At 42.9% G+C, this 24,929-nt stretch overlaps 2 protein-coding genes across 6 annotated transcripts in view; both read left to right on the forward strand.

The window, feature by feature from the left end:
• LOC310894633 (C-C chemokine receptor type 5-like) lies at positions 1-24,475 on the forward strand. 5 transcript variants are annotated; one of them, XM_083825016.1, is made up of 3 exons: positions 226-366; positions 20,680-20,832; positions 21,133-24,475. In XM_083825016.1, the coding sequence occupies exons 1-3, from the start codon at positions 318-320 to the stop codon at positions 22,212-22,214; spliced, it is 1,284 nt and encodes a 427-aa protein (XP_083681142.1). In that variant the 5' UTR covers positions 226-317; the 3' UTR covers positions 22,215-24,475. The 5 variants fall into 5 exon arrangements, with proteins under 5 accessions (XP_083681143.1, XP_083681142.1, XP_083681146.1 ...); XM_083825018.1 differs by lacking the exon at positions 226-366 and adding an exon at positions 15,264-15,396; XM_083825017.1 differs by lacking the exon at positions 20,680-20,832 and having other exon boundaries at positions 1-366.
• Positions 15,287-24,929, forward strand: part of LOC310894634 (C-C chemokine receptor type 5-like) — a 27,036-nt gene continuing 17,393 nt past the window's right edge. Inside the window, exon 1 of the mRNA XM_083825023.1 lies at positions 15,287-15,396. The gene's annotated coding sequence lies outside the window, so the exon portion shown is untranslated. The remainder of the gene's footprint in view (positions 15,397-24,929) is intronic.

Genomic DNA, 24,929 nt, shown 5'->3' on the forward strand with positions numbered 1-24,929 from the left:
TCCCCTGTGGCTAGAGTTTTGCAGTTTGGGTGAAAGTATTTCTGTTTAAAATGTTCGGTGACATTTACTGTCTTACCCATAGATGTTTTAGGCAAAATGGAAGAAGCAACAGATTTTATTTTTTTATATACATTCTTTTGTTATCTTTTATTTTGAGAAAAAGTGAAGAAGGGATTTTTTTCTGAGCAGCTCTCACATAACGACACTTTCCCATGCAGCTTAGATGGCACAAAAGTTGGCAGTCAGGAGCCAGGCTTCCTGGCTGCAGGGAAAAGACATTGATCAAATAAGAGACCCGGGTCCCATCAATCCTGCATATGACTTACAGCACCAACAAGTTGCCTTCAAGCGTAGAAACTACATGTGGTGAGTGACCTTCACTTTTTAGGCTTCTAGATTTCAGGGAAAAGATAATTTAATACATAACTTAATGTAGTAGTCTGACTGAAATTGGACAGGTGTGAAACAGGAAATGATTCACCCCAGATCAAGTTGTTTTATTGATAGTTGTGAAAAAAAAAGGCCAAAACAAAGCAAAGACTGCTTTTATCTAAAGTTAGTATTCAATGACTCTCTGATTTTAAAACACAGATCTGGATTATGTCTGCAATCTTGTTATTCAGAAGAAATGATTAGGCGTAAGAAATAAGGTCTCCAAATTCTTAGTTTCCACTAAGTGTTTAATTGCCTCACTGAATTTGAAATCATGTAAAGACAAGACAATTTTTTAAATTACAGAAATTCACTGTAATTTTTCAAAGACCATGCACCTTTTATGTTGCTATGTCATTCAAAGTGATACAGACCAGGTATGCCCCAGACACGCACAATTCTTTCCATCATCATCATGAAATTCTGTGATCTTTAAGTGTGAAATTAAAATGTGCCAAAGACACTTGCATCAATAATGCAGCGATGTTTTCGGCAGTAGACTAGGATTCTCTCTAGGTTACAAGACAATCACAGGGGCCAAAAGGGCCAAATTCTTTGTTTCTATTACTTTTTTTTTTTTTCGGTCCAGCTGTGAAATCATTGGAAAGGAAGAATAATACCAGAATTTATCCCAAATGATATGTGAAGCCTTAAACAAAGAAGTTAAAAAGTAGGTTTTGCTGGACTTACTGTAGAGCTTACTTCTGCTCTGTTTGAAACACTGGTATTTAAGAATCCAAAAGGGTAGATACAAATCCCCACCCTCTCCTCAAGCATACTTCAGTATGGTTGATCTCTCTGAGATCATGATCGCAGATCCCAAGGGACACTTTTCCCTTCAGAAGGCTCATTCTTTGTCTAACATGGCTGCAAAAAAGGAGCTGGTATGCTCCTTTTACCGTGTGAACTACCAGAATGGAGAGACATCACCCTAAGTACTCCAAGAAGCATTGTGCCTCTTCTCTAAACATGAAATGTTATTTCTGATGTTGTAAATCCACTGGATTTTATGTTGCTCTTACACACTATCAGCCAGGAAGGAATCCGGGGAGACACTAAGAAATACTCAGAAGTTTTTGCTCTTCTATGCACTGAAGTTGTTGTGGGTAACAGCACCATCAGATCAAAAACGAGGTGAAGCTCTACACTACTACTATACCATTAAGGAACTGGTACTGCCATTTCCTCTGTTACACATTCTGTTTTATGTAGAAACTTGTCAACAGCAATCTGCCCTTTTTTCGCAGTCATAATATTCTCTTGGAAAAAAAAGCAGGTAGTAGATGTACCATTTCCTCAGTTTCAGTGGTTGTGACATAAAAAATAATTATGAGGAAAAAATAAGAATTTTGCAATCTACTCATAACCAGATTGCTGGAATCAGCAAATTTTCCTGTACTGAGATGTCATCAGCTGCAAACACCACTGCGCAAGCACCAAGAAACATGCAGGTTTGATGTCACTTGGATTTCCTGGTGCTGCATGTGGAAATGTGAATACGTATGTCAAAATACCTTGCCCAATCTTGTTAATTAAGTTAGTGGAAAGTTGATCATTATCATGGAGAGATGGAATAAAGAGATTATTGCTGTTCTGTGGTGGTTTTACTCAGCTGGGCAGCTGAGCTCCACCACAACCGCTCTCTCACTCCCCCTCCTCAGAGAGAAAGGGAGAGAAAATATGATGGAAAGGGCTCAAAGGTTGAGATAAGGTCAGGGAGATCGCCAAGCAATTATTGTCATGGGTAAAACAGCCTCAGTGTAGGGAGATTAATATAATTTATTACCTATCACTAGTGGACTAGCAAAGTGAGAAACTAAAAGCACACTAAAACCACCTTCCCCCCCTCAACCCTCTAGAACCAAACTATCACACCTACGAGTGATGCCAAATAGCCAGCTAAAGTGCTAAACACCACTTTTCATGTTTGATAGCATTTCCCTAGCTAATTCTAAAATGTGTCTGAATTTCTTTGAACTTTCTACATCTTGATTTTCATCTAACGTTTCACAACCCTCCACTTTCCTGTTTCATGTTCTCTGCCCTTTTGTAGTTACGATACTTCTGACACAGCGCCAGGAAAGTCTGATCTTATTCTAGCCCAAGACCATTTGGTAGCACACAACAAAATATCCAAACATCACCCAGACTTTTAAAATAACTAAAATACAGTAGAACTGTGCAAAGCAGTGCAATGGAGAACTGGGAGAGAGAGAGAGGCAAAGAACATCATGAAAGAGAGGTGCTGGCAGTGATTCCTGCTGGCTTTTCTCCAGCTTGAAAAGTGGGAAACGACCCATAGAAACCACCTGCCAAAGTGACATCAGAAATCATGCAGTACTTTGGGATGATATAACTATGAAAGAAAATGACATTAAACTTTGTTTCATAATACTAAACTACTTAAGCTAATCTCAGTGAGTTTGGGAAACTGTGAGTAATTGCCTCCAAAAAGCTGAAGAGTTTATTCACACTCCCACCAGCAGTACTTTGCTACCAACTAGATGCTGAGGGCAGTGGTCTCCAGACAGACCCCTGTCCCTGGCAGCCCCAGGCAGCTTCCCAGCCTTGGGAACACGCACTCTTGACAGGTTAGGCTCTTTGGCAAAAGGCATGTGAAATTCAAAAGGCGTTGCAGATTACTTGACAATAATGAAGTTCGCTCGCAAGTCCCACATGCTGCTAGACCTAGAACTGAAGACCTTTTCTTGTGAAGACCTAGAAAACAATGTGCTTTAGGTGCTAGAAATCACTCTTTTTTTTTTTTTTTTTTTTTTCCCCAGCACAATTTCTAAAATGTGCAGTTCAGGGCCATGAAGAGATAAATTTCAAAATAAGACATGTGCCAACATAGCAAATATAGAGGCACCCTGTGGTGGTTTCACCCAGCTGGGCAGCTGAACTCCACCACAACCGCTCTTTCACTGCCCCTCCTCAAAAGAAGAGAGAGAGAAGAAAGTATGTTGGAAAGAAAAAAAGAAAAAAAAAAAAAAGCTCACCGGCAGACATAAGGATAATATAATTAAAGGAAAAACAAAGATAGGGAAAAACAAACAAGCAAGCAAAAGCCTCACAGAAGCAACAAGAGAGAAAGCAATAATTCTCTACTTTGCACCAATGAGTGATGTTCGGCCATGGCCTGGGAAGCAGGGCCTCAACACGTGTAGTGGTTGTTTGGGAGGAAGGACGTCTTTGTGATAAGAGGCCCCCTCTCCTTCCCCTTCCCCAGCTTTTATCACCAAGTGTGAGGATGTGTGGTGTGGAATATCCCCTCGGTCGGTGTAGGCCCGCTGCCCTGTGATGTCCCCCTCTCTTGCCCACCCCCAGCCTGCTGGCTGTGGGGTGTTGGAGCAAGCCTCGGTGCTGTGCCAGCACTGCTCAGCAATCCCAAAGCACTGTTGGTGGAGCACGAGCTCAGTCATTAGAGCATGAGGCTCTTAATTTCAGGGTGGTGGGTTCGTGCCCCATGTTGGTCATTTTTGGCACCCAATGGGGAGCATATTTAAGAAAGGGGAAAAAAAAACTGTTGGGGAACAGCAGCTGAGAGAGAGAGAGGAGTGAGAAGCAGCCCTGCAGCCCCCAAGGTCAGTGCAGCAGGAGGCAGGACGTGCTCCAGGCACGCAGCAGAAGTTCCCCTGCGGCCTGTGGAGAGGCCCCTGGTGGAGCAGGCTGTCCCCCTGCAGCCCATGGGTCCCACACGGAGCAGATCTCCACGCTGCAGCCCGTGGAGGAGCCCCCGGTGGAGCAGGTGGATGTGGCCTGGAGGAGGCTGCGGCCCATGGAGAGCCCCCGCAGGAGCAGGCCCCGGGCCGGAGCTGCAGCCCGTGGAGAGGAGCCCACGCAGGAGCAGGGGGTCTGGGGGGAGCTGCCGCCCACCTGTGGGGGACCCGTGCTGGAGCAGTTTGCTCCTGGGGGATGGACCCCGTGGTACGGAGCCGTGTGGGAGCAGGTCTTGAAGAGCTGCTGCCTGTGGGCAGCCCCCGCAGGCTCAGTTCGGGAAGGACGGCATCCCGTGGGAGGGACCCCACAGGGAGCAGGGGCAGAGAGGGACCGTGAGGGAGTGGTGGGGATGAAGCATTAGGGACTGACCGCAGCCCCCAGTCCCTGTTACCCTGCGCCACTCGGAGGGAGGAGGTGGAAGAGGGTGGATGGAGGGAAGGCATTTTTGGTTTCTTTCCTTTGTTTCTCACTTCTCTAGTTTGTTAATAATAGGCAATAAATCTTACTATCTCCCAACTCTGAGTCTGTTTTGCCCGATAACTGTTGAGCGATCTCCCCGTCCTTATCTCAACTCTTGAGCCCTTCGCATCGCATTTTCTCCCCCTTTCCCTTTGAGGAGGGGGATTGAGAGAGCAGCTGAGGTGGATCTTGGCTGCTCACCTGAGTAACACCACCACGTGGTGCAATGCTGGGGCTGCTCTGGCTGCAAGTGCAGAGCACAGTGCTGGGGGGGCTACTGTGGGGAAAGTTAACTCCATCCCAGCCAAAGCCAGTGCGCACACAGAGAAATTGCTGCAGAGACAAAAGCCTGGGAAGTCAAAAGATCAATCTGCTGCGTCCAGTCTTATTAGCTGGGGTATGGTCATACAGCTGCTGGTCCTGGACCTAGCTCAGCTGTCCCCACAACCATGTAATATAAACAGACTTCTCCACTTATTACAGCCTATGCACCAAAACATCCCTAGGACCAGCTTTTGGAGAGTTATTCGGGTTCTCCAGGGGCTCAGGGACATTGACATTCCTGGACTGTGACAGCAGGGACAACCTGAGCACTTGCATTTTGAGGGGTAAAAAGATCCCTCCTCCAGCTTTCTTAAGCTGATAAAAGGAACAACATCCAGCCCAAAGGGCAATCTTCGGGCTCATTGCCTTCCTTGCTGTTGAGTAAAATGATGACTTGGATACCAGCTAGCACCTGCGTGCTCATTTCTAGGCCTGGCCTTGTACCTCCCGAGCTACGTTATTTCCAGGCTCCCCTTGGCTTGCAAACAATGTGTTAGCTCCTGCCTCCACTTCCCTCCCACCTCTTTGAACACACTTCTCCACCAGTCGGGGTGCTGCAATGTCAGCCAGCTTCAATGTCCCACTCACTTGTTCCACATTCTCTGTTACTGCCCTTATCATTTAGAGTGTAAAAAAATCCTGGTGTCAGCAGATAATCTGTAAGGTAAGAGATAACACAGTGAGGTGAAAGACCAACCCACTCATCTCTCCGCAGGAGGTGAAAACATGAAGTTATGACTTAGCACTGCTCTTAATTCCAGGAGCTGTTTTAGCAACACTCCTACTCACAAGTTTCAGCCTACTATAATATACTCTTCAACCTTCAGTTTCCTTCTCTCTTTTTCATTCCTCAGGGGCACTTCCCTTAGCACAGCCTTCCCCCTGCTAAGGACTGCTTCCTCCTTTTCAGAAGCCTCTAGCATCTTGATCTCTCTTCTGTTGTTAAGCAGGCCAGAGGATAAACCTGTGCCTTCGTCCCCAGCCCTTTCCCCACAGCAGACCTCCGCTTCTCCTTGTCTCCCTGCAGGCTGCTGGCTGTCCAGAGCTGGGGCTGAGCAAAGCTGCCCCGTGCAGAAGGCTGGTGAGTGAAAGGGGAAGAACCAGAGACATTGCTGAGTTCCTCTAGCCTGTCTCCAGCTCAAAAACATAAGCAATTTATTGAAACATATTAAAATATCTTCTTAGCATTGCCTTAGGAAATATTCACCGAGTTTTGCCTCATTACAGTGACAAGGGAGAGACTTCTGTAACCCTGTAAATGGAGACACTGCTTTCTGTGTGTCTTCTGTAGCCCCAGAACCCACCCAGTGATATGGTGTTGCTGCTGGTAGTACCAGCCACGGGCTGTGTATTGAGTGTGCAAGGCCTCAGGACTGATGCTGGCCAAGCTCTCTTCGCCTGAACCCATCTTAACCTGCCCGAAACTTTATTTTTGCTTGATTTAGCTGCAAAAGTAGTTCTTCTTCTGAGCAGGTGGCTATATTTAATTTGTCTTAGTTCTGCTTACTAATGTGGAGCACAACCACAGTTTTTATATAGATAGCAGTAATACGTAGTTATTTGTGTAGAATGAGATATTTATGACTCTAACATGGTTCTGTACACAGTCCTAGTATGATAGCAGAGGCCTTGAGAAGTGGGGACACAAGACAAGGTGTAGAGGGATCCTTTTACAAGGGACCAGCAGGCTGAAGCCATTGACCTTAGGGCTCAGAAGAGTAGTGGAGGAGTAAGTATTACACTTAGGAAAGGGGTAGAAACTACAAAGTGTGTATATAACAATTTCTACTACTACTACTACTACTACTACTACTACTACTACTACTACTACTACTACTACTATTACTGTCATCATTATGCCCAGAAGTACTCTGATTTGTTTGTTGGTTGGTTTGTTTCTCTTTTCTTTCCATTTCTGTAATAATCAGGTCTGGACTAATAAAGATGTTTGGATTAAAGCACTAAGAGTTCAATTACACTAACATTAAATTCTTGGATTTATGTATCAGGTGTTTCCTTTTCTCCCTTAACAGAAGGGTGAGCATTACACTTGCCCCACAGACCAGGCCAACTGTCAGCATCTAGCACCTCAGTAGACAGTCTTGGCTGTAGCACTGCAAATTTAAGAGATATGGCACCACCCTGGGGAAACCCAAAACAAGCCTGAGTGAGTGCACCTCACCCTGAAGGCCTGTGATTTCCAAACTGATATGATAATCGATTTAAAGCCAGGTTCTGTCACAACTTTGAGATCCACCACTGAATTTAGTGATGGACTTGATACTTTTGAGGATTTGTATAAGATTTTTTCAGGCCCAGATCTCAGTTTTAGAAACATCCAGATTAACCCTACTTATGTCCTTCTCCTTCACTTTACAATAAAGATATAAAAAAGAAGAGATGGACCACCTAAATCAATGAAATTGTGTGTTTGCGGCCATACACTGTAACCTCTTGTAGTTCTTACACTAGAATTTTGGCTACCTGACACCTGAGTCTTCTTTCTGGTATGGGTGTTGCTCTTTTAATTAGAAACACATTATAACCCAAATACGTTATGTGGTTATTATAACAATGCAAACCCCAAATGCATTAATAAATTAACCCAGAGATGAGATATAAAACTTTCTGTGGTTTACAATTTTCTGCTGAAATGAACTCATAACACCACCAAATTCTTAAGCTTGCCTGCCTTCAACTTTCAATTGGGAACCTGAAAATCTCAGAGGCCTTCTCAAACTCTGGTGATCCTTAAATACCTTCCAGGCCCAGCTTCTTGGCTTTTCTCGCTCTCTGCCACTAGTTCCTTTCCTTCTTTCGAGCTGGAGGAGAGAGTCAGGTGTCCTCTCTCACCCATACAACGGGGCTCCAGTGGCTGCTTGTCAGTATGTCTTCCCTTCTTGTAAGTCATCCTCTTCTTCTCCTCCTTCACACTGTTTCTCAAACTAGGTGATAAACTGTGCTTTCACTTGTTACAGCACTCTGACAACAGCTTTTCCTGGTTGCAGCTGATGTCCAGTGCCTCTGGCACTAATTTTTCTAGTCTTTTTTCTCAGACAATGTTAGGATACATTTCAGGACAGACTTCCCCATTTCAGTGAATAAACAGAGGTTCGTGGGGCTCAGACATACCCGGCAGTCTCTTCAGTGAACTGGGTGAGGGGAGAGCACTGGATGGTAGCTGGAAGTGTCAGTGGTGAGCACTCTGTAGGTATTGAATATTTAATGCATTTAACACAGGAACAAGGAGATAAGAAATGGTCCCTCATCAGTGTGAAAAACTGTAGCAGACAGTAAACTTCTCCACTATTTGAGGACAAGTGCTAGTAGTATTGAAAATGCATTGAGACTTTAAGTCTTATAAAATGGAGCGTCATTGTAAGATGTTAATTGCCCAAAGAAACATTTTGGGGATTGTTTGGTTTTGAGATTCCAGGTGAATCCAACTGCACTTCAGGCAACGCAAAGAAAATTTTTAGCTGAGATCCACTTAAAGCTTTATTTAGGACTTTATCTTGACATATTTTGGTACAGTCTAGGCATAAAAAACACCTTCCTGTTGAATTCTCTTGATGAGATGGCTTTTCAGTTGAAGTTATTTTTGTCACTTCTTTGTGGCCTGCTTTCATCTTTACACTTAAAACAATCTCTTCCAAGAAGGACGGCAAACTGGTTTGCAAGCACTAAATATACCTGCATGAAACAACTATTTCAACATGATCTGAGAGCTTGACAAATACAGAAGGACCTGGCTTCACATCATACTTGCTAACAATGGCATTGTTTTGCACAGCGGCACAAACAGCTTATCTGCAGCTAACAGCACAGGTGTAAGATTTCTCATTTATGGACCAAGATGTAAACTAGCTATTCCATTCCTGTTATGAGACAGCAATTAGTACTACGTTACAAAAAGAGAGAGAGAATACAATAAAATTTACCACACTGTAGTACAGAAGACACCACAGAGATCCCCAGTTGGTGGGGATAGAGAACCGCACAGTCTGTGGTATCACAGATTCTGCGGTGTGGTTAGTTTGCCGTGGACTGTGTCAAAGGATGTTTTACTGACTTACCTAAGTCCAGTGTTTTCTTATATTTTATCTACAGAAGCTACTAAGGAAATGGTATCTCTGTCCTGTGAATAAAACCTGTTGGGAGCTGATTAGGGACAGATTCAGTATGTCCATAAATTGCTGTAACATGGCTACCAGGTTGGCTTCAGACTGCTGAACTCCCTCTCCATGGGTGGTATTCACAGAAGGTAAGCAGACTCCACCAGATAGCTGCACAGGAGTGTAAGGACAGTCTCTGAGCAGACTGAAAAGTATATGGGGCTGGTTGTGTCTTTAGGAATCAGTTTCATTGAGGAGCCCTGCAGATAGCCGTGAAGGAAAATCATGGAAGACTCACATTTCAGAGATGCCTAGTCCAGTGTTAGAAATACTACTGGAATCTGTGAGCATGTCATAAGGCTGGCACAAGATCCACCAAGGGATTTAGGCACACAGACCTGAATTTATCCAATCTACCCTTAATGTTTACTGCTACCAAGTAAATTAAGTACCTTCACTTTTCATGTAAACTTAGCTTTTCATAGGTGGCCTCTGAGGTTTCGTTTGTCATGTTCCAGGACGCAAGGACCAAGAACCAGAAGTACAAGGGTGCAGCTACAACACATGGGAATTGTTCCCCACCACAATGCATTGCTTTGGAGGAAAACAGTTCATAAACCGGGTTCCTAGAAGGAATGGATGCTTGATATTCATAATCTTGGCACTTCAGCATCCTTGTTGCAAAATGGCTATAACTATATTGATTCATCTCATAAATGTGGTGAGAAAAACACTGTAGTATCTGTGAAGAAATCCAATATTACCCTAATGGAACTAGAGACATGATTATGAGAGGAAAAAAAAATAATTTTGCAATCTGAGAAGTATCTGGATAGCATACATTAAATAAATCCCGGTCCTGCACACCAGTGAAATACAATAGCAAGAGTCCCTCTGCTGGGATGATGGCTTCTGCAGACTGACCAAGGCTTTGCGATGTGTGTACTCAAGAGGTTCACATGAAGGGCAAACCGCATAGGTATTTTCTAGTAAAGTTCTTCCTGTTCTCTGCAACTCAGAATATCTTAAAAATATGTTGATCTCATGGTTAACTTATATCTCAGTTGTCAAGTCTTCCCCCGGGCTTTATGAAACGCCCCAAAGCTGTGTGGCAGTACTGAGACTCCTGAGTGGCTGACAATGCCACTTTCATACGCCATCAATAGCAACCGTGTTTTGCTTTTATGCATCTTCCCACCTCTTCTAAAACATGATGTCTCTTCAGAATGCCTGCATGGCTATGAGGACATAGGGGAAGAGGAGGATGGCCTTTGCGGCCTCACTTCTGTAACACGATGTGGAACATATACCGTGTTTCTTAGGCGTAAGCAGGGTGCAGTTTGTAGTGACTCAGTAAATCTGTTCCTGCATCTCTTGTGGTTCATCAGCAGAACTGATCTTTACCTCTGTAGCACAGGTCTCTTCTTCTTCAGCAGAGGATGTAGACAGCATCATCAGGCTTACCTGCTAAAAAAACAAGCTCAGCCCCAAAGAACAAAAATCTAAAATATTTGCTTTGATATTTTTTTCCAAAATAAAAAATAATTTCTTGTCACCAAAAGCCCCATAGATTTCATTCAAGTTATCTGAAACATTTGTTTGGACTGTCTAGTCCAGTTTTATCAATGTAAAAGCTGTCTGTCTCGTCTGAACTCTTTGCCTAGGCTCTTTCTATCGTTAAAGAGAGATCCCTCCATATGGTGATCCATTCTAGCCGAAGGTGGCATAGCTTAAGACAGAGGCAGTTACCCTCTGCAAATACGTACCTCTATCTATAGACTATAGAGGGAGCCCATAGACTAGCCAGCTGGCTACCAGCTATGGGTGGGAGAGCCAACTCCTACAGCCTACAACACTTAGTTTGAAGGACTCCGGAATGAAAGAAATTAAAGCAGAACCAGGCAGAGAACCAGGGGAGGTGGCTATCTCTGTTTTCCCTTCCAGGAAGTAGCTCAGCATTTATAGCACTTACCTGAAAGCAGAAAGAATTACATAAAAAGGAAGCTTTTCACTTGAGTCAAGGCTAGGACCAACATTAGGGCTCTCCAAGTATGGTTATAAGCTGTGGCTGCTTTAATGCTTTTACCTGTTGGACATCTCAAGAGAAAATGCCACAGTAAAATTGTACATGCGCATCTGCAAATAATGCAACAAATGTTTAGAGAACAGCACTGTACACAGCAAGAGCAGTATAGGGTTTTCATTATCTTCCTAATACTAACAAATATTACACAGAAAAGCTGAAACAATTACCTATAATAGACCTCGCAAATTCTTCCTGTGTGCCCCTCCTTGTGCTCAACCAAAGCTGCCACATGCCCATCCCTGAAAGCATGAGGAGAGTCAGCAAAATGCCTGCTGAAGGCTGCTGCAGATGAGGACACTCGAGGACGATACTGCACAAGGACTCTAATACATTTACTGAATTCCTTTTTCACAACAAAACATCTACTTCACTCAGTTTCACCATAAAAAGGCAGGCTGAAGCACACCATGGGAACAGGAAAGTAACTCCATCAGTACCCAGGTTCCCCTCTCGTGCTATCCTGCTTTGCCTGAAATTCTTAAACACACTTTGACACAGGGACTGAAGTCAACATCTCTCCTTCCACATGGCCTAGAATATGAGACAAATTGCAAGGCCATTCCTTAATCGTCGCTATGGTCTTAGAGGAATACAGCTGAGGTCCTGTCATTTCTTCTTAGGCTTGCTTTTAATTTTACCTGTAGTCTTACCAACAGTGAACTGTCTCCAGCAATCCCATCCCCTCCACAGGAAAAGCTGAGAGACTTCTTCAGGAAATTAGGAAAATGATATCAGTGCCTTGAGTGCCTCTGTGCATCTTGACTTCAGGATCCACATAATGTTCTAAATTTAAGGCAATGGTATTATTGTCAAACCTAGTTCTCCTGTACATTCAGCAGCTGAAGGAGCAACAGAATCACTTAGTGGTTTGGTTCCCTTGCTTCAGGTTTGTCAGTGGTGGTGCTGTGGCAGCTTCCAGAAAGCCCCAGCTGAGTAAGACGCAGACAGTTTTGCTGCAGTAATTTTCCTTTTTTCTTTTTTGATTCTTCTCTTCAGCACAACCAAGCAGTGCTTCCCTTTTTATAGAATTTCAGTTGATCAGCATAGTGAAGTCCATGTACTCTTTTCTTCCCTTCTTAACCTGCCTAATTTAACAAATGGAGAACCTAAGCATCTCTCTACTTTTACAAGGCAAGCACTCTGCAGCTAGCAATGTCTCCCACTTTGGGAGGTTTTTATCTAACTGCTTTCTTTGCTTCCACTTCCTAGGAAGTTCTTTGAATTGGTTAAGGTTCACAAAGTTCACTAGTCCCTTACAGGAAATATGCTAAGAATAAAATCATAGAAAAGAAGTCTGAGAGCTCTCCAAAGATTATCTAGTCCTTTCCCAATAATTTCTCACAGGGCATGCTTTCTAGACTGATGAATACTTCATTCCTTTTCCTGGATCTCTTCAGAATACCTGGAAAAGGGATTTTCAGGTGGTCCTACCCTTTCTAACAAGCCCTATCTTCTACAATAAAATATAAAAAAAATTTAGCTAAATACAATTTAAAAAGTGGTTCCAGGTGCTTAAAATTAAGTGTTCAATATGACATGCTTCTTCTCTTTTGAATCTTTCTTCTTTCCTTTATTTTCATCTCCATCAGTCTTTCTGAAGCATTTCAAATTATTTGCACTAGCGTTTTGGAAACAAACTATGCCTGATTTTCAAAGGTCAGAGCAATGGGAGTTCAGGCAGCTTGAAAACACTGTCTACTTGTTTTCCACCTGAGCACTCAGACTGGAGGCATGAAGAATTAGAACTTTTTCAAAGCAGCGTGTACAAAACTATGCTTTCTTTCTCAAATGCTAAGTCGTGAGTTCACCATTCTCCATCCCATTGAACCCATTATGCCACGCTCAAGGCCCCTGCTTACCTCACAGACTGTGAAGCTAGCATGTATGTCCAACAATGACTTCTTCTGGGATCTTTCCTAGACTGGTCTCAGTAAGAGAGAAAATGGAAACAGGAATTTATCCATTCCTGAGAGACTTCAGATTTTAGCAATTCTGTCAATATATGAATTCTTGCAGTTTTGTATACAATTCCTTTGTCCACATATGTTTAGAAAGCACTGTCTGCATAGGGTGCTGTCCATACAACTAGGTCTTTTTCTTCTCCTGCATGGGAGGTATTCAATTCCAAAGTGCTGCATTTGCTAAGTTTCCCAAACTTCTGCCATCACTTACATGCTGGTTCTGCTATTTTCAGCTGTAGCTGCTTTTTTTATTTGGGCAAACTGATAGAGCAAACAAAAAGCAGACTCCAGAAAGCCTCTGAAAAACACAAAGGGAAGTGTCAGTGTCACAAGACAAGAGGGCAGGAGGAGAGCAAGCATTCCCTCTGGTACCCCTAGGCAATTACACCCGCCCACAGCCCCTGGGCAATGGACTTCACTCTCAGGAGCTAAGACAAACCCTTTCTCTTGGTGACCACCCCTCTTTCTCATAGGGCAGTAAAAATGAAGTGCCTTAGAGAAGGATTTTTGATCCTGCAAGCTAAGCACTTCTTTCCCCAAGACAGTAGCCCACAGAAGTTTAAATTTACAAACAAAACTGCTGAGCTATCAGCCTGTATGTTGAGTAGGAAGAGACGTCTGAAATGGTAAAAAAATGATTTCAAATTCAGACAGCAGCTCAGAGGGAGGTGGGATGGAGAGAAAACGTGGGTTGAGTCTCCCTGTTATGCACTGTGTTCCTGTAGGGAAGGCCCCTTCTGACCAGGCTTTAAGCTTTTCAGTGCTTTGCAGTCTGCATTTACAGCAAAATCTGCACACTCCCCTCCAGATCAACAGGAAAAGTTGATGCTCTTTCAGCCACCACAGAGACCCCTCTTCCTAACATCTCGCTTAGGCACACCGTCTGCAACAGCTCGCAGCTCTGTGAACCTCTTTTATACTCCCTGCAGCGTTACTGCTCAGGTTATGTATCACTGGTTTTAGTGAAACTCCACATAGATTTTCTAGGAAATGACAAAATCCGGCTATAATTTTGGCAAAATCCAGCCTTACACTCTTTGAGGAATACTGCAGGAAGCCACCCAGCAGAGAGAATGGTCAACTGCTGCTGCTAAATAGCTGCAAAATGCAAAATGTAGTTTTGCTATAAATTGCAATGACAGCTTAAAAGGACCCCTCAGGGGGCAGATGAGTGGACATAATATTCATCAGTCCTGGTTTTTAATGGTTCCCTACACAGGCATCATCCGTCACTCCAGCAGCTGGAGACTGCTGATGTAGGTGTACCAATGGCATTGGTAAAACAAATGTTTCAAAAGAAAATCCATGATGACAGCCTGTGCAGTCAGCTATACTTCCTGTCCTGCCTTTGAAGCATTACCGATTCCTATCTCTTTCTTCCTATTGCTTTCAATCTTCCTACTGCTTTTCAATTGCTGCAATGCCACCACATCAAAAAGGGAACGAGCTGCAGGTTCCAGCCCTCCTCACGCGACAGCCTCCGAGAACCACAAATCATTACAAGTGACTTTCCAAAAACCACACAATGTGTGTTCGAGGGCGGGTATGCATCCCACAGGACAGTGTGGTGCGGACTGCATGAGCTGGTCTCACAACTGGAGGGAAGGTAGTTCCATCACCACCGTGCTCTGCCTGACCTACCTAGCTCGAGGAGGTGTGTGCCGGCACAAGGCCCTGACTTGTTTCTCTTCAGAAGACTCACAAGAGGCAAGTGTGATGCTGTCTAACATGACATGTATGGTACAAATGTATCTTAATTTTGCTTACAGGTTCTTTCTCACCAAAGATGACAAAAGGGAGAACTGAGAACCATGTAGAAATTACGCAGAAGTCAGTAAGAGACTACATGAATGAAGTATAACTTGGTGGGGTTGTTTCAACAGTCATTTTGGAGACTTGAATATAATTTTAAAATCACACATTCTGTATGCCAGATATTTCATACCACTCTCTGTTGAGCTGCAGAAGCGTCTAGAGCAGCTGCAAATACTTGCTGTCCTGAGAACATGATTTTATTGAATTTAACCACCTAGTCTTAACCCTGTAGAGAAATGAATAGTTTAGCCACTGAATTTCAGCAGGGGCAGAACAAGTACACACCCACTTCATCCCTCTGTTCAGAACTCGGGTTGGAAACTGATAATTTTCAGAAAGAAGAACTGTGCCCTTGATTCTTGTAATGTTTTGCAATAGATCACACAGGAAGTGCCGTTTCCTATTTTCAGATAAAGGGTTTAACTATATGTTTGTTCACAAAGACGAAGGCGACACGGTCTGATAAAACAAGCTTGATAAATCAGTGAGTAGCTCATTATTTTTCTCTTATATGTGAATGTGTAAATACAGATTCAAATTTGTTGTGTGGGCAAGCCTACGTGTCTAATGACAGTGGGAGCAGAACTGCCAGAGGTACTGTCTTTAGTAGCAATTGGGTCTTGTAACCAGCTTACAGCTCAGGATAAGGCTAAGTGTAAGAGTTTTGAAGTGTAAGAGAATTGAACTGGACAAATGGTGGAGAAAATTATTTTCTAGAAATGTCCTGGATCTTGGTTTTGAAACTGTTCTGGGAGGTCAGTAGCTTGAAAATGTATTCCTCTAGGGATATAAACTGATCAGACGTCAAATCCTTCACACTTAATCTAGTCTTTTGAAATCTAAGCCACATCATGTTCTATCAGGTGCAGATGGCAGATGTCCTTCATCAGTATCCTATCACAGTATTCACAGTTTCTTTGTATTATCTGAGAATTTAACATACTAAAGGTGTATCATTATCACTTTATGAAGGGTTCTTTGGGATTGTTTCCTCTTTTAATGTGATGTCTCTGAGCAAGCAGAAAGTCTGTACTCTATCTCTCAACTACAGATACCAGTGTTATGGCCAGCCAGTAGCTTGCAGTTACCTTTCAATGAAGTTTTACATGAATAAAATTCATCAGTACTTTGCTGAAATTTTGCCACTCACGCCTCTGCCTTGATAAATGAGACTTGCTACTTGGTCATCAGCAAAAAAGCTACAATAGTGTAAGAATATATATATATATATTTATTTCCTTCAGTATATTAAATATACGGCTGTAGCAGCAATTGCTTTTGTGGGAGAATTCTACTGTCATTTGACAGGAACAGCTGATAACCACCTGTGCAGAGGGCTTGAACCTCTCTGTGTGGTGTCCTTTACAGCAGTAACATGGGAGGGCAGGATGACCGTGATCCTATGACATACGTTGGAAATCTCCACTCCAGACTATTTTTCTTTTTTATACTCCTGTTCATCCTCAGAATGGTTGTGACTTCAATGGCTGTTTGAATTTCTCTGAATTCAACATCTTATTTGAATCAGTTTAAGCAGAGATACTGGAAAACAATCTGAACAGAAATACTAGCATAGGACTTAGCCTGCACTATAAAAAAGCCCTCTTACACAGATAGTCATGACTTAGTTGAAAACATGTAATATCTGTCTCAGTTTCTCTTTCTCAGATTGCTTATTTTGAGTGCTCACGCTACTCCTTCACTGTACATTTATTTAGATAAAAACACCTACTTCTTTTGTCTTGCAACCGCTGAACTAACTGCAGAAGAGCTCAGAATTTTCACGTGTGCCTTTCTGTTTTTTATGGGGAATGGAAACAATTGGATCCTGAGCATTCACAGAGAATTGAGTCTGTTTTTTCCAGCCCAAAACATATTTTTAGCTTGAAAGTTCTGCAGGAATGGAAAAATTAATCAGGTAGCAGGCAAGCAGCTCCAAAGGGAAGAAGTGTCTAATGCTCAGCTGTTAGAGGAAGAGGTTTCCAAAGTGAGGTTTAATTTTGGAAGGGACTGTCTTTCCCCAGTGATATCCTGGAAATAAATCCTGTGGTTTCTATCACATGCCAAGATGTGTTTGAGGGAAAGTATCAGCTCAGAGTCTTACAAATAGCATTTAGTTTGTACTTCTACCTTTTCCTTCAGCTTTCTTGGTAACTCAAGAAAAGTGTGAACAAACGCTTGCTTCCCAAGGTATCTCTGGTCCACACATGGACTACTCTGCAGTTTTGCCTGTCCAGAGACTCCTTCTGGAAAGACCAAGGAAATGTTAAAGGGATAGAGCTGGTAGCAGGAAACAATTGTCATCTCTCTTACAATGCCTGCTCTGCTATCTGGATATAGAGTATTATTTTTCTTCATTTAGGTTCCGGTTTTAATCTGTGCTACAACACAATTCTCTCTCTTCACAAAGTGCCCTCGATACTGCTGACATACTTTTAAGCTGATCACAAGTCATTAAGTTATTTCTTTTTCTGTGTGACAAACTGCCATTTGTGAAAAGGAGGGGAGCAAGGAGTAGCGCTTTGAAAAGAGAAACCTTGTCTTGGGCCCTAGAAAGGGAAAGGGAATTTGAGGGCCATTCAGCTTTGAGATAAGTGGCTCCATTCATGTGCTGATGTTCCTCTATTAGTTATGACTTCAGTGAGGAAACCCTGTCCAAATCCCACTCAGGGCACAGCAGGCTCAGCGAGCTGTGATGACTGCCATCCCCAAATGAATCAGTGTGGCAGGGCAGCGGCCCTCTGAGCTTGAATGGAAATGCCTGAAAATCATACCAGCACCTAGACACTCCTGTAGCAGAAGGTGATAGTGTAGAGATAACAGCTAATACTCAAGAGCTAGCAAGGCTTTTCTCGAAGCAGCCCAAATGCCCAAGTACAACAGTCTGAAAGACATGATTTAAAGATACATCCTCATTACAAGAATCTCTGACAAGAGCTATGAAGACTGGCAGTAGGTATTGGGATTGCCATCACAAGGGTATATTATTGGGTGTATAGCCAGTGGGAGAGTGGGCCTAATAAAATAAGGCCCCAGAACGTGCTGTTATAGCCACAGGCAGTCTGGCAGACTTGGAGCAAATTGTTGTGGCTGCCTCACTTACATCTGTTTCCCAGGGAGCAGGTACTTGGACCAAGGCTTGGTCACACTTCAGTGTATCAAACTTCTTGGAGACTCAGAACATAACCAGCCCTCTAAGGGGAAGCAAGAGTGGCCTCTTATTGGACTACTAGTGTATTTAGATGCTTTAGAGGGAACTGAAAAGAAAATACCCCTTCTCTTAGATTTCAAGCTTATGTTTGACTTGTTTGCCCGCTTTGGCAGAAATTGTCTAGAATTTCTGTTAACAAACAAAACTACTCTGAAACTGTGAGTCAGTTCACTGTGGTGTGAGCAGGATAGTGGGACAGTGATGGCCTCATGCAGTCCATCGAGCTAGCAAGAATGCCCTGCAAATGAAAATCCTTATCCTTAAGACTTCCTGAATATTTGTAATTTCAGAAGAAATAAGCCAAACAATCACAAGTCCCCAAATCAGAATCAGAAAAAGACTGTTTATACTCACAAGCACAGAGATAAAACTCGAGAGGCCTTTGCTAACACACCCATTTCTGAAGGCTCGTGACCTAATCATTTCAGAGCCAAAGCCAGACTTCTTGTCAAGGGCTACAGCTTCTAGAGAAGACATTCCTTTCTGCATGAAAATGGAAACTGGAAAAATGGTTAAAGATAAATGAAACAGGAATGAAATACAAACAACTTGTTCCAATATAATTTGTTAGCAAGATCAGTTTTCAGGAGCTCTTGGTGATTAACTTCGCTTGTGTGCAAAGGATAAAGCATATTTTAGAAAGCATTTCAGAAAACATTTTCATGTTTTATGCTTGTTGAGAAGAGGTGGATCTGACTTCTATCCTGTGCAAAAGCTCAGAGATTTCCCGTCAGGTCATAGACAGAAAGCAAAATAACCACAGCACATGCTGTATTTCTGGGCAGCATGAATATAAATTGTACAGGGAAGGAGCTGCATTTTGGCAGTGGGTAGCTGTACTGGGTCTGGCTGGGATGGAGCTACTTTTCTTCACAGCAGTTCATACAGCGCTGTGTTTTGGATTTATGACTATAGCTGGGATGGGTGAACCAAAACATGTTCCTTGTCATATAACACTGTGCTCAGCAATAAAACTGTGTTGGAGTTTTTTAAAGCAGGTATTGCTGCAAGGCTTGTTGTGCATCGGTCTGTTTAGTGGGAGGTGGCAAATGCATCACCTCTTTTTACATTTTGTTTCCTTCACATATTAAACTGTCTTTATCTTGATTCACAAGTTTTTCTCACTTTTGGCCTTCTGATTCTCTCCCCTGTCCCACTGTGGGGTGTGTGAGTGAGTGACTGGATAGGGGTTTAGCTGCATGTTGGCCAGGGTCAACCCATCTGAGAAGGTAAGACTTGGACAACAAAGACAAATCACAAGAGGACCAGTTACCTTCAGTTCTATTACTCCCACAATTATATTCGGATGTTTTTACATCTCAAACTAAGTTCCAAACTAGATAACAAAAGCCACAGCTCAAAATGGACGACTACAGTAATTAAACTGAGCTTCAACCAAAAAGCAGACCAGCAGCCTGCCTCAGTGTCACTCCAACCACAGGCTGAGCTCTTCAGCTACATTTAGTCTTGCAGAACTCGAGTGCAGAGAGACTGAAGTGATGGTTTTCACAAGTGGTCTCTGCAAAAGACATCTGCAGTCACACAGGCCTACCTCTCCACTGGAAAAAAAGTGCACAGCGAGGCTGCAAACAGGAAAGGAGCAATCACGACTGCATTACGCGAGTGGTCAGAGATGACACAGCAAGTAGGGGCAGGCGCAGGACCTGAAGATTTCTGTTTCAGAAGCAGTCTGCTGCCTAGTCAAGAGAACAGGCATCGTTCTGCCATGAAAATGCAACGCCTGATGAAAGCAGTCATCGTGATACCTCCCCGCCCCCCCCATAAAAAGTGTAGCTATTTTCCCAAATGGTAAGTAACTCCAGTTGAGTGGCTACCAAATGCATCAATTTCCCCACTTAGTGACTGGGAAGCACATTACGTCCCTCTTACACCTGTCTTCACGAAATCCTATTCCCAGCTCCTCACAGGACATGCAGAAATTCTTTTGTTTTCTCCAGGAGCCTGTGAGAAGACATTTCTCCTCAGCTTTTCAGAGACCAAATTACACAAACCTACGCTTCAGCATCTGGCTCCCAGGCCTACCAGGGATTTGGGAAAAGGGGAAGGTGTGGTGGCAGGGTTTGGTGGCATCCAAGTCTCATGCCTTTATCTGCTTGCACTGTAACAGAAGTGGCCAAGGACTTCCACAGCTCTGTTGTACCACTTACCTCCTAGTCTGGGACTCCTCCGTCTCAGGGGAGCTCCCTCCCTCCCACAGCCCCCCAGCCCAAATCAGTTGGACAGAGATTTTGGGCAGCCCTTGCACTTCCTCAATTACTGTGCTGCACCTGTTGTGAAGTTGCCACATCACATATTGATCGTCAGAACTGTGACTTCAATAAAGTACGGAATCAAGGAAATCATTTGACCAAGGGCATTATGTCAGCAAAAGCCTGAACAGAGGTTTAAATCAAATCCTGAGACAATTAAAAATTTACAGCACTGTAATTTTTTACTTTCTTGTGGCAGTTGGTCTATATGCCATGCTGACAGTAACTGAAACCATTTATGCCATTTGAGAAGGTGTTGCCTACCAGTTCTTTTTATTCCCTGCAGGTCATCAGCTGAGCGTGCCCAGCATAGCCCGCACAAGACAGGGCTCCACAACATTTTTGTTCCAAAGATACCTAATACCAGGCCATTTTCAAGACCCTGGCCTGACCAACACCCTGCAGACCAACACCGCCAACTTGCTGCTTCCCCAGCTGGGTACGTTTAGCTCCCCTTGCCAAGGGGCATTTCTACACCACCACTGACCCCATTCCCAGAGCCCTCAAGGCTCGAAGCCATGACAAACCTGAACGAGCAGTGGTCACTTAGGTTTTACCGGTGCCAGAGGGCCCTTGTGGGCCTACGCCTACACCTCCCTGCTGCCTCCTCTTCCTTGGGTGAGGCTGCAGAAGGGGCTGGCAAACTGAGGAGGTGACCAGGTCCTGTCACTGTGTTTCATTCCCCTGACTGCCAAGCCTGCAGTTCCCTGCAGTTAACCACCCTTCTCTTCCTTTCCAGACCAACACACCATGGAAAACGATACCGTGGGCTTCCTTGACATGGCTACAACAACAGAATTTGACTACGGCGATTCAGCACCGTGCACGGGGACTGAAGAAAAGCACTTTGCAGCCAATCTTCTGCCACCGCTTTATTCTTTGGTGGTAATATTTGGCCTCACAGGCAACATGCTCGTTGTCCTCATCCTGATAAAATACAAGAGATTGAAGAGCATGACTGACATCTACCTGCTCAATCTGGCAATTTCTGATTTGCTGTTTATATTTTCTCTTCCTTTTTGGGCCTATTATGCTGTTCATGACTGGATTTTTGGGGAAGCGTTGTGCAGAATTCTCTCAGGTGTCTACCTCCTTGGCTTCTACAGCGGCATCTTTTTCATAATCCTGTTAACCATAGACAGGTATCTGGCCATAGTGCACGCAGTGTTTGCTTTGAAAGCGAGGACAGTTACCTATGGCATCCTCACCAGCATTGTCACTTGGGCTGTTGCTATGTTTGCCTCTGTTCCTGGGATAGTATTTCACAAAACTCAGAAGGAAAATTCACGGTATACGTGCAGTGCTCATTATCCAAGTGATGGCTCAATAAATTGGAAGTACTCCTACATTTTAAAGATGAACATTCTGGGACTTATCATTCCAATGTTCATTATGATTTTCAGTTACTCTCAAATTCTAAAAACATTATTGGGATGTAGGAATGAGAAAAAACAGAAGGCTGTCAGACTTATTTTTGTGATCATGATTTTTTACTTCATCTTCTGGACACCATTTCATATTGCTTCTTTTCTGCATACATTTCAAACTTCATTTTTTGACACAGATTGTGAAATCCAAAGTAAACTGGAGAAAGCAATCCAAGTGACAGAAACAATTTCAATGATCCACTGCTGTATCAATCCTGTGATCTATGCATTTGTTGGAGAAAAATTTAGAAAGTATCTTTACAACTTTTTCCGAAAGCATGTTGCAGCTCACCTCTGCAAAAAATGTCCATCTCTTTATCGTGAAAAATTAGAAAGAGTTAATTCCACATTCACACCATCCACTGCAGAACATGACATCTCCACTGGACTGTAAAAATACATCAAAAGGCTAGCTAGTAAATATCTGCGTTAAGAACTGCATGACATTATTGAAGAACTTTATGTCAAGCACTACTAAAAACTGCATGAGCCTCAATTTTTGTGGTTAATCCCATGGATTACATATTTTTTTTTGTTCTTAAACTAACAGAATCTACCATTTTTCCAATAATTGTTAATACCATAGGTGGATCACATCAAGATTTGAATGGGGCCCAGAATAGTTTTATTCTGGTGGTTGAACCAAGTTCTGTCCAATGAACAAATGCTCATGAGGTTTACTGGGGGGAATATAATGTTGAAGAAACTAAGGAGTAATAAATCATCTTGCAAGAAGCATTTGCAGCTATGTGAACAATATAAGATCAGGAGGAAGCTTTGAGGATTGATGTGCCTGTTCACTATATAGCATTAAGCAAACACCTAAAATCCTGATCGCTTTTGGAAGTGACAGTATTCTTTCTGCAACATAGCCGGCCATTTGGTAGTGGGAAGCTTTCAGTCTTCTTCATTTCACTCCTCATTCCCTTATGTTCCCTGCATGAATAAGAGATGTTTCCACGAAAAGGATGAATATCAGATATAACAAGAAAACACCTCTCCTCTGATGGGAGTTGACTGACTTTTATCTTGCTGTAGCCATTTAACCCATGGATTTATTGATAGTTAATAGTGTAGTTGTTTTTAAATGTAATCCTTTTTACTGTAGGCTAAGGTTTAGTGTTTTTATTTTAGGTCTTTAATTTTATGCCAACCATATCAGTGTTCAGTTGACAACATTTTCCAAAGTGGGTTTAATGGGTAACGTGACTTTTGTGGGTGCAGTTTTACTAGTAACTGCACACACCAATTTTACTGACTGCAAAGAAGTCAATGTTGCGCCCCCCCAAAAAAAACATGAATTTGTTTCTAACATATATTCCTCCGAGGAAATCAGCACTTATTCAATAAAGGTACATCAGCAAAGATCTGCAAGGACAGAATTAAAATCACCTTGGTATTTGCTGTGCAAGATTCTGTATGAAAATATCAGGACCCTCTGGAGGATTTTGGAGACCATGAACTCAGTACTGAGTGGAGGCCTCCCTAGTTCTGGACATATAAATCACATGTGTAGAGGCAGATTTTGTGTGACAGATGCAGAAAGCATGTCAGGATAGGCTCCTGCATGCTACAAACACATCCTGGACATACACAGCAAGTCTGCTATTTGGGAAACACTTCTAGGAAGACAGCAACCTTGGAACTACAAAAGCAACCAACTGTAGAGGAGATACAACTCCTTGCCTTCCCAGGAGAATAGCATTCATTGCCTCTGGTGCTGCAATCAGGACTGCACCCTTACTGAAGACTTGAGACCATTACTCACTGGTGTCCTATGGCCATACATTTATGCCATTATTGGGAATTTTCCTGAAAAAGAAAGTGGTATTCTAGGACATGATACTAACTTTAAGGTGTTGCTTTAAACTGTAAGGAAGTACAGGTGAACACTCCTTATGCAAGTGAACAGTTCTGCTTTGTTCCCATTTGCTTCGAGGGACACTATTCATGCATGCAAGCAAGGCCTTGCTCACAGAAATCTGCAAGGACAGGTTCGACTAACCTCCAGGCAACACAAGGATGGAAGAAGGGACTCCACACCACTTAACATTAGGCATGTGACAGATGCCTACATTGACAGCAAATCTCTTCGAGATCCTTCAGTGGAGAATAGGGAAAAAGAGATACCTGTGTCAGAAGCAGACATGATTTAAATGGCCTCTGGGGGAGACAACCTGTCTGACTGAAAAGGAACCTGAAAATACCAGCTTCTTAATTTAGAAATCAGATGGCTGAGCTGTGTGGTGTGAATACTCTTCCCTTTTTAGCCCTGTTACATCACGGCACTGCTTCTATTAGTTAGCTATGGTCCTACCAGCCATCACATTCTGACTGCTCCCCCGTGAGGTTAATAGCCACAGATATACAAAGGAAAGACCAAAAACTATGCTCACAGTAAACTTTCTTAATTGGAAATATTATTTTTCCTTTCTTTTGTACATTTTACTGCACAAAAGTGAAAGCACCTTTTTAATGTTAAAGTATAAATTAGATCAGTGTGATACAAATCCTGCTGTAGCCATGGTATTTCTAATGCTGTGCTTTATTTTCATAGAATCATAGAACTTTAAATTCTTCTCTTGTTGGAATTATGTTCCTTCCTATTTTTGTGTTAATGAAGTGAAACTAATAAAATCTGTGTCTGAAAAGCGAGGTATACCTTGTAGCCCATGTTCTTCTTGTAGGCAAAAGGACATCATCTCTGCTCTCAGAATGGAGGTAGAAAAAAGATGCAATGATGGATTTTAACCCTCGCAATACTACACTTTGAAGTGAAGCAAACCACACCAACCAAGCAGAGAACAGTCTGCACAGTCCAGAAGCTACTGTACTGGCATGGCTTTTATCCCCCAGGAAGCTTGAGAAGAGCACATTACAATGGGCTTTGGGAAAAGTCTGGGGGCACATATTTTAGATGGGTGAGATCTGCCAGGTAGGAGAAACAGGGCTGTGTCAGTTATAAATAGGAAAAGGGGAGGAATAAAGGAAAGAACTAGAAGATGGCACTTTTTTCTTGACAGGAAAACAAATGAAACCCAACCCAACAGGATCAACTTATTGTTACGTTATGTGCCCTGGCAGGATGATTCTGGGTCAGTCAGCAAAG

Source organism: Anser anser, assembly GCF_964211835.1.
Source record: "Anser anser genome assembly, chromosome: 2".
Taxonomy (NCBI): Eukaryota; Metazoa; Chordata; class Aves; order Anseriformes; family Anatidae; genus Anser; species Anser anser.

Excerpts from the sequence above, each read along its gene's own strand:
- LOC310894633 (XM_083825016.1), top strand. The coding sequence starts at position 318 with ATGACTTACAGCACCAACAAGTTGCCTTCAAGCGTAGAAACTACATGT. Across the intron at positions 367-20,679 it reads AAGCGTAGAAACTACATGTG|GTCATCAGCTGAGCGTGCCC; the intron begins GTGAGTGACCTT and ends TATTCCCTGCAG. Across the intron at positions 20,833-21,132 it reads CTTGCTGCTTCCCCAGCTGG|ACCAACACACCATGGAAAAC; the intron begins GTACGTTTAGCT and ends CTTCCTTTCCAG.